Source organism: Pristiophorus japonicus, chromosome 11, assembly GCF_044704955.1.
Source record: "Pristiophorus japonicus isolate sPriJap1 chromosome 11, sPriJap1.hap1, whole genome shotgun sequence".
Lineage (NCBI taxonomy): Eukaryota > Metazoa > Chordata > Chondrichthyes > Pristiophoridae > Pristiophorus > Pristiophorus japonicus.
In genome coordinates, this window is record NC_091987.1 from 182,369,572 (window position 1) to 182,382,461 (window position 12,890).

Here is a 12,890-nt window from a genome sequence, read left to right on the forward strand (position 1 = left end):
TTTACTTGAACTTTAACCTCTGGGGAACTCTTGGGGCAAAGGTCAGGTAAATGGGATGGATTTCTAAACCTCCCTTTGTTTCCCCAGGATTTCTATGGCTTTCCAGGTTGGAGGTAGAGCTGGTTCCACAGCCGCAGTAGTTACAGGCTCATTGCAGGCTTGCAAATGAGGCAGGAGGAGGTGTTCCTGGGTTTTTGCTTGCTGGGCACCTCGAGGCCTGTGAGGACCTCCATCAGTGGCCATAAAGCCCTGATCTCAAGATTTCCTATAACTTTTACTTGCCCTAATCCATGCAGGTTAATGATCAATAAAATATATTTTCCTGGGCCTGAATAGGAGTAGCTCACCAGGCCAGGAAACTTGTGTGATAGATTCTAAACAGGAAGCAGCTAAATAGAACAGAAGGATTGTTTCTCATCCATAATCTAATGCCATTGTAGTGAGAATGAATAGACAGAAATTTGGTTCACTTGGGTTCGATACAAGTGACCTGACCCACTGGAATATCTTCTTCTTAGGCGGGCCCTCTTATCGAGGATGACTTGCTTCCACACCAAAAAGGGATGAGTTCAATGAAGGACCTGACATTCCAGGTCCCTAACTACTTAGCATGCTGTGATAAGATGCCTGTGCTTGGATTTTTTTAACGTGTGGTGGCTGTTGCACACAGACACCACACGGGCTTGACAGAGCTAGGTCTTGGTCCAGTGGCAAGAATTAACCAAGACGACTGGAGACCAGCTCTGCTGCACGGACCTAGTGCGCACACTTATCGCAGTGTGGGCTGGTCCATGCTGCCCCTCGCCTCTGCTGGCCACTTGAGTCGGTCACACAGTTGGGGTTTATGTCGGTTTATGAGTTTTTAATTGTAGTGATTGTTTTATAGACCTCCGAATGGGAACACTGACATTGGCCAACATCAGCAAGGAGATGTCTGGAGTATATACATGCAAATCTGCAAATAAGGCAGGGAATGCATCATGCTCAATACAGATGGATGTGATGATTTGTAAGTACTATATTGGAAGGGGTTGTCTCTTTATAAATACTGGGAAAATTTGTGAATTTAGTTGATCCAAGATTGATGCTCTGCCTACTCAAACACATGAACTTGACATTTTTTTTCCATAACAATGTCAATAAATTTTTGTCCCCCCCAAAAAAATTAATCTCTCCTCAGTATGTGGTGCCTTTCAAAGTCAGACTAGTTAGTGTGAAGAAAAGAACATAAGATAAGAATATAAGAAATAGAAGCAGGAGAAGGCCATTTGGCACCTCGAGCCTGCTCCGCTATTTAATCTGATCATGGACTCAGCTCCACTTCCCTGCCCGCTCCCCATAACCCTTTATTCCCTTATCACTCAAAAATCTGTCTATTTCTGCCTTAAATATATTCAATGACCCAGCCACCACATCTCTCTGGGGAAGAGAATTCCACAGATTTACAACCCTCTGAGAGAAGAAATTCCTCCTCATCTCAGTTTTAAATGGACGGTCTCTTATTCTGAGACTATGTCCCCTAGTTTTAGTTTCCCCTGTGAGTGGTAATATACTCTCTGCATCCACCTTGTCGAGTCCCCTCATTATCTTATATGTTTTGATAAGATCACCTCTCATTCTTCTGAACTCAATGAGTATAGGCCCAACCTACTCAACCTATCTTCATAAGTCAACCCTCTCATCTCTGGAATCAACCTAGTGAACCTTATCTGAATAGCTTCCAATGCAAAAATATCCTTCCTTAAATACGGAGACCAAAACTGTACAAAGTACTCCAGGTGTGGCCTCACCAATACCCTGTACAGTTGTAGCAGGACTTCTTTGCTTTTATACTCCATCCTCCTTGCAATAAAGACCAACATTCCATTTGCCTTCCTGATTACTTACTGTACCTGCATACTAACTTTTTGTGTTTCATGCACAAGGGCCCCCAGGTCCCTCTGTACTGCAGCAATTACAATTTGCTTTTCTATTTTTTTCTGCCAACGTGGATAACCTCATATTTTCCTACATTATGCTCCATCTGCCAAATTTTTGCCCACTTACTCAGTCTGTCTATATCCCTTTGCAGATTTCTTGTGTCCTCCTCATAATTTGCTCTCCCACCCTTCTTTGAAGCATCAGCAAACTTGGCCACATTACACTCGGTCCCTTCATCCAAGTCATTATTACAGATTGTAAAGAGTTGAAGGCCTAGCACCGATCCCTGTGGCACCCCATTAGTTACTGTTTGCCAACCGGAAAATTACCCATTTATCCCGACTCTCTGTTTTTTGTTAGTTAGCCAATCTTCTATCTATGCTAAGATATTACCCCCAACCCCGTGAATATTTATCTTATGCAATAACCTTTTATGTGGCACCTTATCGAATGCCTTCTGGAAATCCAAGTACACCATATCCACTGGTCCCCCCTTATCGACCCTGCTCATTGTATCCTCAAAGAACTCCAACAAATTTGTCAAACGTGATTTCCCTTTCATAAAACCATGTTGACTCTGCTTGATTGAATCATGCTTTTCCAAACGTTTCCTTAATAATGGACTCCTGCATTTTCCCAACGGCCGATGTTAGGCTAATTGGTCTATAATTGCCTGCTTTCTGTCTACCTCCTTTTTTAAATAGGAGCGTTACATTTGCGGTTTTCCAATCCGCTGGGACCTCCCCAGAATCCAGAGAATATTGGTAGATTACAACCAATGCATCCACTATCTCCTCAGCCACTTCTTTTAAGATCCTAGGATGTAAGCCATCAGGTCCAGGGGACTTGGCCACCTTTAGTCCCATTATTTTACCGAGTACTACTTCTTCAGTGATAGTGATTGTATTAAGTTCCTCTCTCCCTGTAGGCCCTTGATTATCCACTATTGGGATGTTTTTAGTGTTTTCTACCGTGAAGACAGATACAAAATATTTGTTCAAAGTCTCTGTCATTTCCCTTTTCTCCATTATTAATTCCCCAGTCTCATCTTCCACGGGACCAACATTTACTTTAGCCACTCTTTTCCTTTTTATGTACCTGTAGAATCTTTAACGATCTCTTTTATATTTCGTGCTAATTTGCTTTCGTAATCTATCTTCCCTCTCTTTATCATTTTTTTAGTCGTTCTTTGCTGGCTTTTAAAAGTTACCCAATCCTCTGGCCTCCCACTAGTCTTGGCCATATTGTATGTCTTTGTTTTCAAATTGATACCCTCCCTTATTTCCTTAGTTAGCCATGGATGGTTATTCCTTCTCTTACAGTCTTTCCTTCTCATTGGAATATATTTTTGTTGAGAGTTATGAAATATCTCCTTAAATGTCTGCCACTGCTCATCAACCGTACACTTTAATCTATTTTCCCAGTCCATTTTAGCCAACTCTGCCTGCATACCTTTGTGGTCTCCTTTGTTTAAGATTGGTACGCTGGTTTGAGATCCAACTTTCTCACCCTCCAACTGAATTTGAAATTCAACCATGCTATTCTTGAGGATCCTTTAGTAGTGATTGTTTATTAATACTGTCTCATTACACAGTGCCAGATCTAAGATAGCCTGCTCCCTGGTTGGTTCCGCAATGTACTGTTCAAGGAAACTATCCTGGTTACACTCTATGAACTCTTCCTCAAGGCTACCCTGGCCAATTTTCTTTGTCCAAGCAATATGAAGGTTAAAATCGCCCATGATTATTGCCGTTCCTTTTTTACAAGCCTCCATTATTTCTTGATTTATACTCTGTTCAATAGTGTAGCTACTATTAGGGTGCCTATAGACTACGCCCATCATCGACTTTTCCCCCTTATTATTCCTTATCTCCACCCAAACTGATTCAATATCTTGATCTTTTGATCCAATATCATTTCTCACTAACGCACTGATCTCACCCTTTATTAACAGAGCTACCCCACCTCCTTTTCCTTTCTGTCTGTCACAGACCCTTGAATATAAAGGATTGAGAGGTCAATGGAATAGATTGTTAGCCATCACATGAGGGAAAGAGTGACTGTGCAGGAATTTTTGGGGATGTGAGATGAAGTTCCAACACCAATCATCCCTCCCCCCCAACTACCTACCCCCTTCTATCCTGCCCCCAGGTTGGGTGGTAGTAGTGTAGGGTTTGAAAACGCAATACCTGGCGATATCGGATGTCATGCATGATGGGGATTCTGAGATGCTAAGCATTCGTTCAACACCATCGCAGATAGTCATTTCCAGCCTTCTATCTCTCGAAGAATGCACAATCACGTATTTAACTTTAAATTGGCAACCCATTATTGGATTTACAACACGATCCTGACTATTTCTCTTGTGATTTGAATACTGTCAAAAAATAATAATTCATCTTCTTTTAAATGTCTCTTCTTTCCGCAGCAAGTAATGCTGGGATCATTGCCGGAGCCATTATTGCCGTGCTCCTTGGAATATGTTTGATTATTTCTATTGTCGTTTGCTTCTGCATGTATCGAAGGAAGAGAAAAACAGAAAAAGAGGAAGATATAGCTAATGAGATAAAGTAAGTAATTGTGAATCTCCAAGAGACTCTTCGGGGCCCAGGACACAGAATCAATCTGCCTTCCTCCATTAGTTGGGAAAAACATACAAGGGGCCTCACGAGACCAAGCAATTGGATGTGGGCAATCGTCACCATAGGCGGTCCCTCAAAACAAGGATGACTTGTTTCCACGCCAAAAAAGGATGAGTTCACAGGTGTTTTGAATGAAGGACCCGAACTACATCCTGAAGGGTGGAAGACGCCTGTGTGTGGATTTTTTTAACGTGTGGTGGCCGTTGCACACCAGCCACCACACAGGCTTGATAGAGCTAGATCTTGGTCCAGTGGCAAGAGTTACCCAAGACGACCGGAGACCAGCTCTGCTGCACGGACCTAGTGCGCACACATATTGCAGTGTGGTCTGGCCCATGCTGCCCTTGGGCCCCTGGCCCCGAACTCACGCCTCCCCTGGGCCCCGATCACATTCCTCCACAGTCTCTCACCGCTCCTTTGCCCTAATCTCGCCGCTCTCGCTGTATCTGCCCACGCTCCAATCACCGACCTGGACCTTGATGACATCACTCTTCGCTGCCGTCGCCCTCCTGCACCAGCTCGCGCTGCTCCCTGGAGTAGTATGCATCCACGCTGCTCCCGAGGCTGCTCACCTCTCCTTTTATGGTCCCAACCTGCCGCTGGTGTTCTCACGCAGGGCGGGGCCTCCACGCTGGAGAATACTGAAGCATTCTACTACTTTCAGCAGAATGGAACCAGATACTTAATCTGGCTTCTGCAGCATTTTACATCCATCCTCATTATTATTTTCTATATCTTTTAAAAAAGCAACTCACCCTCAGCTCCCAGTGCGGCACTAACTGGAAGCAGTCCGCGCTCCGACCAGGCAATAATGTGGACAATAAAAGGAAAACAGATGGTAAAGATCTTTAAATACTAAAATTGCAATGGTTGAGAATTGCAGTTGCATTGAATGGTCTTGCACGGAGGATCTCTGCATACATATACACATTGTAGCCCTGTGGATGCATCTGTTGCCCACAGTATGGACTATCCCATTCATTCATACACACCAGAGTATTTTACTGTGAGATTGTAGACACCAATAACCTCACTGAATGATTTGTTGCTGTTCATGTTCTGGTTACAGTAGAATGTTCACAAAAGATTTGTACCACATTCTGCAAAAAACAAACCGGATTCTAGCTCTAGTAAAAACCCCTATACTGTGAAGCCACCAACTCTCACCTCACTTTGGCCGGATCACTTCTACCAACACACATCGTCTGGCAGTGATGAAAGTTGTGTCAGCTTCAGTCTAACGACTGAATGTGAAACTGTGCCTTATCAGCCAGTGAGTCACGAGCTGATTTGAATCGAAGCTGTCCTGTAAAGTCTGACGCCTTTGCTTGATTATATTCATATTTTGACTCGCTTAATCGCCCTGAAGTTTTTGGAAGTGAATTTTTTTTGGACAGTTTGTGAGTCATGCAAGAAGTTAAGAACATTGCAATTTCTTATTCAATTTCTTGCATGAGTCATAAGAATCCACACCTGAAAATCATGGGAAGAGTCAAGGAATTGAGTGCTGGCAACACTGCCCTTTCGTTGATTACATACATATGCTAAATGGAAGTTTCATACATTTTCATTTCTGAAATATGAGGACGGCTATTAGCAAGCAGAGAAAAGAAAGCTTAACCCATGAGGTTTTCCTGTCCTAACTCTTGGCTCTTGGTGCAACCCAGTCACTAAACTACACCTTTTCAGATTGTTTCGTTTGGATATGTAAGCATAGAATAATGTGTGGAGTGTATTGAGGGTCATGATGAGAACAAATGAATCGAGGCAAATGGTCATCTCTGTGGAGGGCGTTATACTTTGACTGTTACAAACAAAATTCTCTGAATATAAAATCAATCTTTTTTTGGTCACAGGGAGGATGCACAACCGCCAACAGGAAACACATGGGCTAAGAATGGGACCTCTGATATCATCTCAAAAAATGGCACACTGTCGTCAGTGAACAGCACCATGCATGCGTACAAAGCGTATCCCACCAAGCCGTTATCAGACACCGCTTCAACCATCACTGCTGTGGGTGTTAGCAACCCTGGAAGTTACAAGCGCCCGCACAATGCCCAAAGGTCAGAGGGCAACACCCTGACGAGAAGCTCATCTGGCCAGTCAGCGCCTCCTTACACATCGACAATTAACACTCACTACTCTAATCCTTCCCCGAAGTGGCAGAATGGAGCTCGGCCACAGGCACCGAGGGAGGCAGCCCCATTATCCTCGATGACGCCATCAAACCTTGCCAGAATGGGGGCTGTGGCTGTCATGGTGCCAGCCCAGAGCCAAGCCGGATCACTAGTGTAGGAGCAATTCAACGGTAACCATGGCGCATGGAAATCCTGCAACATTGATGACCAAAGAATAGGGCTTCAGACGGGCACCATTTATGGTGAAATATTACGAATGCAACATTGGGTGTAAACTATACCCCGAAGTCCTGCAACCACTTCTTGAAACTTTTTCAACTAGAAAACCTGAAATGAGAAAATTGGCCCATATGTTGGACTGATGAATCGGAGGCCATTTTTAACCTGGCATCCCACTTGTACCTCAAACATCACAGTTGCTCGAGACCGAATCCTTTATAGTATCAGCTGTGGTTCAAACTATTCCCATCTCATCCTGGTTCTGTGCTTCTATGCCTATAGCATCTCTGTTCAAAATATGGCACGTTTTGAAGAAGATTAATCTGCAGTTTAAGCTATGCCCATACAAGGTAGTGGTTTGTTGCATTCATCAGTTGACAATGAAGCGAAATCCAGACTGGTTTAACCCAGGAGAGATGTGACTACTGATTTATATTACAGGTGGCAATGTATCATTTTCTTTTAGTTAGTTAGTATTTTCTCCCTTGTGATGGACTTTCTCTGAGTCACACAACATTCCCCGATGAGACAACAGCCAGGCGACCAGCTCCTCAACCTCTTGTCAGTGGCACTTCAGCTTTTGGGTTATGCAAGAAGCCAACCTGGGAGATGACCCCCTTTGACTTGTATTCCCTGGAGTATAGAAGATTGAGGGGTGATCTGATCGAGGTGTTATAAAATGTTGAAAGGATTCAATAAGCTAGATAAACAGAAACTATTTCTTTTGATTGGGGGATCAAGTCCCAGGGGATATCATCTTTACATTATATCAAGCCATTTACGAGAGAAATCAGGAAGCAATTTTTCACACAAAGATTAGTAGAAATCTAGAACTCTCTTCCCCCAAAAGGCTGTGGTTGCTGGGACAATTGGAGCTTTCAAAATTGAGATCGGTAGATTTGTGTTAGGTAAGGGAACTAAGGTGAGTAAATGGAGTTGAGGTACAGCTCAGCCATGATCTGATGGTGGAGCAAACTCAAGGGGCTGAATGGCCTCCTCCTGTTCCTATTTGTGATAGTTCTTCATCTATTTGTAGGGAGCAGCCTGCCAAGATTGGGGTGGCTGCCAATATAAGGTTGGCAACTTGTTGTGTGGGACATGACAGACAAGGGCTCTGGACCACCATTGTGGGAGACCTCAAGAGCCTCTCGGAATGAAGTGGTTAACTGCTTACTCTCCAGTTATATTTTTGACTGGCCTGTACCTGTCGTTTTGTTTCAATTACATTTCCATGAACTTGATTAGTCAGTTTCCCCTCAATCTATGGTGGAGTTATAGGCCCCGATATTGGTGGTCTTACCGCCGACTGCCGCCGACTGCAGCTGAGTTTTGCCTCCGGTCTCCTCTCTGTACCAGTTTGCACTCAGGCTGGAGCGGGCGGGAGGGGAGTACTGCCAGGAATCGCACGCTAACGGCTGCTGGCGGCCAAGTAGCGTAAGTGACCTCCCGCCCGCCAAGCTGCCAGATTGGTGCGGGGCGGGAGTCGGTGCCAGCAGGGGCAAGGGACCACTGCGTGGAGGCTGGTCTAACCCCAACAGTAGGTAACAAGACCTGCAAAAAAGGTTAGTGAACATCTTTAAAAAAAGATTTGCAGCGACTTACTTGGATGGGGTTCCCTGAAGGTGTTCCGGTGGGTTTTTCTTTGTAATGATTTTTATTTTCAGGTCTTCCACCCTCCCGAGGCCCGACTATATCATCGCCGGCACTTGGGCGGCCGAGAATGAGAGCTCCCGCCCGCTGCTGCCCAGATTGACAGCGGGTAACCTGTTATTTTGCTGCCGGGCGGTACTGCCACCACTTTTAGTGGAATCTTCCTGGCAAAGTACTGCCCGGTCTCTCAGTGGCCATCGGCGGTCCTTTGGGCGGCACTTGGGCGGGCCTTGGGTTTCACCGATTTTGGGCCTTTAATATTTTAATTTAATTGCAAAGAATATATGTTTGCATTTATATAGCACTTTTCATGATCTCAGGACGTCCCAAAGAGCCTTACTTGTCAATAAAGTACTTTTGGAGTGTAGTCACTGTTGTAATGTGGGAAACACGGCAGTCAATTTGCACACAGCAAGCTCCCACAAACAGGAATGTGATAATGACCAGATAATCTGTTTTAGTGATGTAGGTTGAGAAATAAATATTGGCCAGGACACCGGGGATAACTCCCCTGCTCTTCTTCACAATAGTCATGGGATCTTTTACATCCACCCGAGAAGGCAGACGGGGCCTCGGTTTAATATCTTATCCTGGCAATCGCAGATTAGCTCAAACCCTTTCCATTGACTTCAATGTTTTCCACCTAGCAAACGAAAATTAATATCTATGCCAAAGTGAGCCTGCTACTGCAACACTGTGGAATAGTTCGGAAAGAGACCAAGAGGCTAAAGCCTGGGCCCCTTGGGGAAATCAGCATATCCATTTTGTTGCTGGCCAAAAAATACCTTTTAAAAGACACCACAGTTACACTGTCAGAAACCTTCTGTAACATGAACACAATTTTCAAACACAATCATTTCATGCTGTGGTTATTTGTTCAGCTAGAGCACATCCTTATTGATGAGGAGAGCTATTAGGATTCAAGGAGTTTCATAAAAGCAACTAAAATGAAAAATAACGCTCTATATACTGGAAGATCAGGGGCGGTGGATTAGTTGGGCAATATTCCTGCTAAGGCCAAGGCCTTCTCTCGTGGAAGTCATCCTGAAGGAAGGGCAGCAGGATCAGCGTTGTTTCCGAGAGCTTCACTGCTTTCTCTGTTAACGGAAAGTGCTGCTACAGTTTGCCAGCTGGGAAGCCCCTGTAACTTTGGGTACCAGCTGCCGTATGTGTCATGTATTCAACTATCATTGTAACCCATGTATAAGCTGACCTAAGCTTAACACCTTGAGAACATTGACCACAAGGGGATGAACTTGTGGGAGACACTCCTAACCTGGACTCTCAGGTATAAAAGGGGAAGCTCCACCCACCTGCATCACTTGAGTCCTTGGTAATAAAGGTAACTGGTCACAGAGTGACCTTCTCTCAAGTATAGGCCTCGTGTGCATTTATACTGTATAGTAAGGACATATCATTGGCGACGAGAAACTGGGATTTAAACCATACGAGCATGGCCACTAGCAACAAAGAAGAGAGGTACTGTGTTGGTGATGATTGGGACGACTTTATTGAGAGACTACAGCAAAATATTTTCACTAAGGAATGATTGGGACAGGATTCGGCTGACAAATGCAGGGTTCATCTCCTGACGGTTTGTGGATCCTGAACGTACTCCCTGATGAAGAACCTTCTAGCACCAGAGAAGCCAGCGGACAAGACGTTCAAAGAGCTCAGTAAGTTGATCGAGGAACACTTTAAACCGACGAGTAGCATGTACGTGGCAAGACACCGGTTTTACACGCACCAGCGGCGAGAAGGACAAAGTGTTCCTGACTTCGTGGCAGATCTCTGGCGACTGGTGAGCCTATGTAAGTTCCCAGATGCATGCGAGCGGAAATGCTGTGAGACTTTTTTATTGAGGGCATTGGGCACGCTGGGGTTTTCAGGAAACTGATTGAGACCAAAGACTTGACCTTGGAAGCAGCAGCTCTGATAGTCCAGGCATTTATTTCAGGGGAGGAAGAGACCAGAATGATGTATGATAAAAATCTTGGCTCAAATGCGACAAACGACCAGGGAGTCAACATTGTTAACGTGCACACCGTTCTCTCGGCAGACAAAGGCAATCGGACATGCCCCAGCATGTAGTCGAACCCAAAGGGGGAAGTCAACAGAGACAATGGCTAGCTGAACGCGATTCATGCCATCACAATGGACAATGCGGCCAGTAATGGGGCCATCAACACCTGTTAATGGTGCGCTTAAGGCCAGTTACAGAGACCGTCAGAGACGATCGACTGGTAATGGATCTTTTGTTTCCAACAATGGGGCCTCCAGCTCATGCTGGAGGTGTGGAGGCAAACACCCAGCCAGAGCTTGCAGGTATCAGTAATATACCTGCAGAAACTGCAACGTCAGCGGTCACTTGGCGCGTATGCGCAGGAAGCCTGCAGCCAGGTTGATGTACGAGGAGGACGGGCCCGATGTAAGCCCGACAAGGCCAAATGAATACTGGGGGAAATCGCTGGAAGCTGAAGTTCAGTGAGTTCATGTGGAGCACATATACAGTTCATATACCGGGACGCCATCGATAATGATGAAAGTGCTCCTCAATGGCATCCTAGTATTAATGGAGCTAGACACGGGGGCCAGCCAGTCCCTGATGAGTATCAAACAGTTCAAAAGGTTGTGTGTGTCCAAGGCCAGGAGGCCAAAATTATTGCCGATTGACGCACAGCTACGGACATATACAAAGGAGATCATTCCGGTGCTAGGCAGCGCCACGGTAGTCGTGACCCACAAAGATTCGGAGAACAGTTTGCCACTCTGGATTCTCCCGGAGGATGGTCCTGCACTACTGGGGAGGAGTTGGCTTGCTGTCATGAACTGGAAATGGGGCGATGTCAATGCAACTTCTTCTGTGGAGCGAGTATCATGCTCACAGGTCCTGGACAAATTTGACTCATTATTCCAACCCGGCATCGGCACTTTCATGGGGGCCAAGGTAGTGATTCACATAAACCCAGAAGCCAGGCCAGTACACCACAAGGCCAGAGCGGTGCCGTACATGATGCGGGAAAAGATAGAATGCGAATTGGACCGCTTGCTGAGGGAAGGCATCATCTTGCCAGTCGAATTCAGTGACTGGGCGAGCCAGATCGTGCCGGTGCTCAAGGCGGATGGGTCAGTCAGGATATGTGGCGATTACAAGGCCACCATCAATCCGGTGTCATTCCAAGACCAGTACCCGACACCGAGAGCGGAGGACCTCTTTGCGACGCTATCCGGTGGCAAACTTTTTTCAAAATTTGACCTGACCTCAGCTTATCTGACCCAGGAGCTGGCGAGTGAGTCGAAGAAGCTGACCACCATCACGACACACAAGGGGTTGTTTGATTATAACACATGCCAGTTCGGGATTCATTCGGCCGCTGCGATCTTTCAGCGAAATATGGAAAGCCTCCACAAGTCAATTCCAAGGTCAGTGGTTTTTCAAGACGACATCCTCGTCACGGGTCGCGATACTGAAGAACACCTCCACAACCTGGAGGAGGTGCTACGCAGACTGGACCGGGTAGGGCTGCGACTGAAAAAGGCGAAGTGCATCTTCTTAGCTCCAGAGGTAGAATTCCTGGGGAGGAGGGTAGCAGCAGACGGGATCAGACCCACTGCGTCCAAAACGGAAGCGATCCAGAGAGCACCCAGACCCCATAACACGATGGAGCTGCGTTCGTTCATGGGGCTCCTGAACTATTTTGTCGCCACACGTGCTCCTATGCAAAGGTCACGATTGGGTGTAGGGGGACAGCCAGGAAAGAGCTTTTAATAGAGGACGCAACTTGTTATGCTCCAACAAACTGTTAACGTTCTATGACCCATGTAAGAAACTTGTTCTAACGTGCAATGTGTCGTCCCATGGAGTTGGGTGAGTGTTGCAGTATATGAATGTCAGTTACAGCCGGTAGCTTATGCCTCCAGAAGTCTGTCCCTGGCAGAAAGGGGCTATGGGATGGTAGAAAAGGAAGCGCTAGCATGTGTATATGCAGTAAAAAAAATGCACTAGTACCTGTTTGGCAGGAAATTTGAGCTGGAGACAGATCACAAACCCCTAACGTCCCTTTTGGCTGACAACAAGGCCATAAATGCAAATGCATCAACCCGCATACAGAGATGGGCACTTACTTTAACCGCCTATGACGACACAATTCAGCACAGACCGGGCACTGAAAACTGCGCCGATGCACTCAGCAGGCTCCCACTAGCCACCACTGAGAGGGCAACTGAGCATGATGCTGAGATGGTCTTGGCTGTTGAAGCTTTCGAAAGTGAAGGCTCACCTGTGACAGCCCGTCAGATTAAAGTCTGGACAAATAAG

At 45.7% G+C, this 12,890-nt stretch overlaps 1 protein-coding gene across 1 annotated transcript in view; it reads left to right on the forward strand.

The window, feature by feature from the left end:
- Positions 1–8,314, forward strand: part of esama (endothelial cell adhesion molecule a) — a 169,571-nt gene extending 161,257 nt beyond the window's left edge. Inside the window, exons 5-7 of the mRNA XM_070894351.1 lie at positions 887–1,009; positions 4,349–4,490; positions 6,419–8,314. Coding sequence (XP_070750452.1) covers positions 887–1,009; positions 4,349–4,490; positions 6,419–6,860 — 707 coding nt within the window. The 3' untranslated portion in view covers positions 6,861–8,314. The remainder of the gene's footprint in view (positions 1–886; positions 1,010–4,348; positions 4,491–6,418) is intronic.
- The last annotated feature ends 4,576 nt before the right edge of the window (positions 8,315–12,890 follow it).